The sequence below is a fragment of the Zea mays genome, chromosome 3, assembly GCF_902167145.1.
Source record: "Zea mays cultivar B73 chromosome 3, Zm-B73-REFERENCE-NAM-5.0, whole genome shotgun sequence".
NCBI lineage: Eukaryota > Viridiplantae > Streptophyta > Magnoliopsida > Poales > Poaceae > Zea > Zea mays.
In genome coordinates this window covers 200,795,882-200,801,881 of record NC_050098.1, presented here as the reverse complement: position 1 = coordinate 200,801,881, position 6,000 = coordinate 200,795,882, and the positions used below count along the sequence as shown (strand labels likewise).

Here is a 6,000-nt window from a genome sequence, read left to right as displayed (position 1 = left end):
GCCTTCTCGGGCAAGTCGTGACTGTGTATCCCATCCGGGGATGGCCTCGGGTGAGTCGTGACCGCGTCTCCCACTCGAGGATGGCCTCGGGCGAGTCGTGACAACGTGTCCCACTTGGGGTTGGCCTCAGGCGAGTCGTGACTGCGTCTGCCACCCGAGGTTGCCCTCGGGCGAGTCGTGACTGCGTCTCCCGCCCGGGGATGGCCTCAGGCGAGTCGTGACTGTGTTTCCCGCGCCGGGGTTGGCCTCGGGCGAGTCATGAGTGCCTCTCCCACCCACGGTTGGCCTCGGGCGAGTCGTGACTGCGTCTCTCGCCTCTTCCACCACTGTCACTGCAGCGCCCTAGATTTGTCATCGCCGCCAGGAGAACTGGGGTGCGCCATGTGTGTCCCCTCCTCCGCGGGGGCAGGGGCCACCGCCACCATGCCCATGGGTGTCTCGTTGTGGAGGCGGGCTCGATCCCTAGGGTTTGGGAGAGGGAGCTAGACCGTCTGGTGGGGAAGAGGAGACAAGCTGAGAGGAGTCGGGCGGGGAAGAGGCGGGATGGAAGGGGATTGGCGGGGGTGGCGCGTGGAGGCGTGAATGGCGGAGCGTGACATGAGAATGACGCGACGCGGGTAGGGCTGGAAACGAGCCGAGCCAAGCTCGACTCGGCTCGGCTCGATGCCTGAACGAGCTCGGCTCGACTCGTCCATTCCACGAGCTGGCGAAAGAGGCTCGGCTTGGCTCGACCTTGGCTCGCGAGCCGGCTATATTCTGGTATTTATCGTTGCATTATTTGGTGAATTAACATTATATAAATTTAAAATATAGAATCATCATTCAACAATATGAGTAATTTAAATTATAAAGTGTAATATATTCATTATCAAAGACTAAAAAATGAGCTATTATCCATAAAATTATCTAATATTCATTATTATTCCATAAAATGATCATTTTTGCAAGGCTCGCAAGCTGGAACGAGCCGGCTCGGCTCGCTGCAAAAAACGAGCTTAAAGAAGGGGCTCGGCTCGGCTCGTTCGAGGCTCGCGAGCCGCTCCGAGCCGAGCCGCACCGAGCTCAAGCCGGCCCGCGAGCTTAATTTTCAGCCCTAGGCGCGGGCGCGGAGGATGTCGGGGGCGAACAGGGGAGTGAATGGTGGGACACATGCGGGGCAGGCGGGGGCGTGCGAGCGGGGGCAGGTATTGACGCTAACGCTAGAGTAGTATATATCTAATACCACACTTTATCAAAATTATGCTTAGACATATATATATATTTTATTTATAAATAATAATTAGGTGAACAAATAAATACCGTAAATTTTAAAAATATGATTATAAAGTTATCTAATCCATCTCGTCCTAAGCGTCACGTTCCCTCGAATCCTCATCGTCCTCGGCGCTGTCTGTCGGAGAAAACGATCTGGTTCGACGTGATCTGGATGCGATGACCGGAACGACGTTTGAGCGGTCGACGACGACACTGCATCTGCTCTAGCTCTAACGAAGAGCGACAACGACGCGCCTACAGAGTATAGTTAGTTAGCTGTTGTAGGAGTTCCCGCAGTAATGGCGCGAGACCACCATAGAAGCCGATCACCAAAGGCGGATGATAATCGTACATGACAGGGATGACACGCAAAGAGGAATGGATCCTTGACAATCCAGTTGGCAGTGGACGCGCATGTCTCTGTCGTATTCCCCAGGCCGTACAGTGCAGCTGAATTCTCTTCACTTGTTTGTTCCTCGGCAAGAGCACCTCACTTGCCCCCGTTGTTTTTTTATAGACGGATATTAATCGTGCATTAGGAATCCAATGGAGGGCAGTTGTTACTAATGCAAGAATGGATGCATAGAAAATTAGGGTACTGGTATTATTCAAGCCGTGGAATGAAAATGATAGTCTCCCCTTATTAAAAATAAGTCTATTTCTAGAGTTTAAGTGCAAAGATAAATATTGGTAAAAACATTATATATTTTGTAAAGATGTAATTATTGTATTTTAGGATAAAAAAGGTAGAAAACAAAACTAAATGACTTTGTTATTATATTAGATATATGATATGTACTTATTTTAGAACAAAATTTGACCATCGAGTATCTCATATCTGCTCAACGAGACCATGGTTGACGGAGAGAGCAGCCTGCCAGCCTCTGCCTAACTCGCCAGGGAGGGCCGGACCGGGCCCGTGCATCGCCGCACCGGTGCTGCGGTGCATGTGCCGGCGAATAGAATACTACTACACCTCACACCACCTTTTTAGGCGGATCACCCCAGAAAGTCTCGCACTTCACCCCGCACTCACTCCCCGACCCCGAGTCACGCGAGCGCCCACGCCACACGCCCACGTCCGCACCGCCCGGTGCCCACGCGCCCGCCCGAGTCACCATCTCCGCTCCGCACGCGCAGCATTAACCCTGCGGGCTACGGCACTCGCACCGCACCGGGCGCCGCCCCACCGCACTAGTGAAGTGGAGCTGGAGCCGCGGAGGCGGCTGGCTGGGCTCGCGGGAGAGTCTATTATTTCCATCGGCACCATCACGGCAGGGCGGCGCGCGGCGCGCGGCCAGCGGGTTTACAGACCCTTCTGTCTCTCTCGCTCGCTTCCAACGCTCGCGACCGGCTCTCCCTGCGCCCGTTCCCGGCGGCCGAAGCGAGTCGCGAACCCCTTTCCGTGGCTCCCGAGCGAGTCCTACGGGCGATGCGGGCGGATCGCGCGATGGGGGAGGGGAGCGGCAACCAGCGGATCGACCTGGGCGCGCCGCTCCGCTCGGCGCGCCTCGCCGACGCGCCGACGCAGTACAAGGCCGGCCTCAACTCCGGGCCCCTGCGCCACCCGGGCACCGTGCCCTTCGCGTGGGAGCAGCGCCCGGGCCAGCCCAAGAGCGTCCGCACACGCCGCGCGGCGCCGCCGACGCCCCCGCGGGAAACTTCCCGGGCGCGGCCGGGCGAGACAGGCGGCAGCCCCTACTACGACGCCGTTGCGGAGCTCGATCTCCAGGCGCTTCGTGGCGTCGCCGACCAAGGTTCCCGGACTGCCGCCGCATCGCGCAAGGTGGTGGTGGGGGAGAACGAGCTTGCGGTGGCGGTGGAATCGACCAAGGATGTGAAGAAGCACGAGGCGCTCCCGGCGGCTGCGGTCCTACAGAAGCAGGACGGCATAGTAGAAGAGGAAGAGGAGAGGTTCTCCGACGCGCTCGACACGCTCTCCCGCACCGAGTCCTTTGCCATGAACTGCAGCGTCAGCGGCCTCAGCGGCGCTCTGGACCCCGGACATGGCGCCGAGCCAGGCTCCCGGGGCTTCATGATGGACCGGTTCCTTCCGGCCGCGCAGGCTGTCGCCGTGGGCTCCCCGCAGTACACCTTCCGGAAGGCCGGCGCCGCCGGTGGCACCGGCAATTCTGGCAGCGGGCACGCGCGCGCGGCTGCGGTGAAGGCAGGCGTGGGCAATGGCGAGGATCGAATGAGGAGAGCGCCTGTCCAGCTCCCATACCAGCACCTGCCGCCCAATTACTTGTCCTGCGCCTATCCAAGACACGAAGAGCATGAAGAGGAGGATGAAGGGGATGACGATGACGATGACTATGATGTGCATAGTACCCGGGGGTTTTCAGCCAAGGGGTGTGGTTTGCTCCCTAGCCTATGTGCGAAAACTTCCTTGTTGCTCTTAAATCCAATGCCTGCAATGAAGCGCGGCAAGGTGCGAGGGCGAGTTAGAGGCTGGCAGTTACCGTGCAAAGGCCAAGGCCAAGGCCAAATGGCGCAGAGTCCGCTTGCGCGGAGCTCGCAGAACAAGCACCTGGGATGTGATTCCAACGGGGTACTAATGCCAGCGCACATAGCATGCTTGTTTGATTCAGCTTTGTAGTTGTGTTTCTTGTGCTCATTCTTAGGAATGATTCTTCTAACCATCTGGATTTTTTTTTTGGTGTGGCAGCAATCATGGGAGGATGTGTATAAGCATAAGTTGGAGCAGAAGTATCTTGGTCAAGGAGAGGATGATAGGAGGAGCAAGCTGACAAGTGAGTCGAATCAGCTTACTTTCTGGAGTGATTCACCGACTGGGGATGGATCTTCACCATATTACCATTCCATAGCTGGTGGCATGTCTCCATATCGCAGTTATGCTGTGATGTCACCATCAAGTAAACCAAATGGGTCGTCTGGAACAGGAGATAAGGATGATAAAGCAAGTAGGAGCAATGGTTCTGGTTCGTTTGGGAAAGACCATGATCGAACCTCGTTGGTTGGATCAGATGATAGTAGCTTCAAGCGATCAAGTTCCATGAGCTCAGGACCAGATGGAACAGTGCATGAAGATTCAATGGATCACCACAGAGATACTGATTCAGACACATGTCACTTGGGTGTGCTTGTGCATACAAAAGCAGCATTGGATGCAAACATATATGACACTCAACCTGGAGGGCGAAAGACAGTTGGAAATAATTTGATTGTGAAAGATCAAGTCAATGATCCATTGACTGAAAAGATCGCTGAACTTAGAGAACCCACATTTCCATTGGATGATGGAAAAGATTTGCAGCGTAATGCTAGTCATGAGTTACCACAACATCTCGAAGACAATGATGTTGCCAAAAAGGAAATCATACCATTACAATCTCTGCTCCCTTTACCAGTACCCAAATCACCTTCAGAGTCGTGGCTTTCTCGCACTTTGCCATCCGTGACAAATAGGTCACCTCTGCCATCTTTTCTTGGAATTCAAGTACACTCAAAGAAACAGGCTCCCTGGGTCATAACGCAACCAAAGGAGAATGATCATAAACCTTCCAGGCCACGACAGATAAGATTTGCAGATGTAAGAGTTAACTTTCTTCTACTCTGCATATATCTCTATGTTTTACTCTTTCGTTTTACTCACATGTCATGGTGCCATTGCTTATATGCTTGTGTGAACTTTGTTTAGGTAGTAGAAAAACCAACTTCGTTGGATTCGGAGATATGATATCTTCTCGCAAAACCAGTATCTATCCATTCATGGTGTTGCCTTGAAGGCTATCAAGGTCATATACCTCACTGGCACTTACGAGTTCCTAGGATGTGCCTCTGCTTTTTACAGATGTGGTCACTTGATACAGCTGCTGGTTACCACTTACCATGTTGGTAATTGGAGTTCACATGCCATGTTTGCTGGACTGTGGTCAGTATGTTTCTCATGGTAAGCTGGTAGGTGGTGGTTTAGGTTTGGAGTAAATCTTATATTCGTACAGGATGACTTCAGCTTTCTTCCTTACTGTCGATAGTGAAATAAAGCAATAGTACCCAAAACCAAAAAAGGCCGAGTTGTTGCAAAATGTAATGCATCCCAAAGAATAAGAAGATGTCAAAACAGATTAGGCTTCCATTCCTGGTACATTTTCTATTCGTAATTGTATCAGCTGGATATGTCAGTACTTGTGCTTGATAGAATCATAGAACTGTATCTAGTGCCATATGTTGTGTCAGTTGTGTCTGACAGTAAGTATATTCAGCATATTTCATATCTATAGTAAATTTATTTGCTACATTGTTGTCATTGATTGACATCAAGATGGAAGATTATATAGCAGAAGCAGCAACGTTCCAACTGTAAAAGCTTTAGAGATTCTCCAAAAAGTGTTGCCATGTGATGAGCTCATGAGCAGAACCTTATGAATTGACGCATGACCTCAACAATTGACTATCGGATGTGGGTCAACTGCCGAATGGGTTGTAGTGCTGTTCAACTAGAACACTCGTGGGGCTTTTCATTTGTCGCCTCACAGATATTTTCTTGTGCTCTGTAAACATCATATGAATTCTGTGGGCAACTTATAAAAAAAAGTAGTCAAATGTTACACTGCTGGAGTTGGCAGATCGAGTGGTTCTGGGGCTGGAGGTGGTCTTTGTTTGGGTCTTTTGTGATGTGTTGAAGTTCCTGGTTGGCTGGTTGGTTGTTTTTCAGCTATCGGCTGTAAGGTGTGCAGTCGAGTTCCTGGTTGGTTGTTTAGCTCAAATTTCGACACTTGCTTT

General features: G+C 52.0%; 1 protein-coding gene across 1 annotated transcript; it reads left to right on the top strand.

Annotated features, from left to right (window-relative positions):
* The first annotated feature begins 2,260 nt into the window (after positions 1-2,260).
* Positions 2,261-5,825, top strand: LOC103651188 (uncharacterized). The gene is made up of 3 exons (XM_008676805.3): positions 2,261-3,805; positions 3,923-4,807; positions 4,916-5,825. The coding sequence occupies exons 1-3, from the start codon at positions 2,687-2,689 to the stop codon at positions 4,952-4,954; spliced, it is 2,043 nt and encodes a 680-aa protein (XP_008675027.1). The 5' UTR covers positions 2,261-2,686; the 3' UTR covers positions 4,955-5,825.
* Positions 5,826-6,000: the final 175 nt, after the last annotated feature.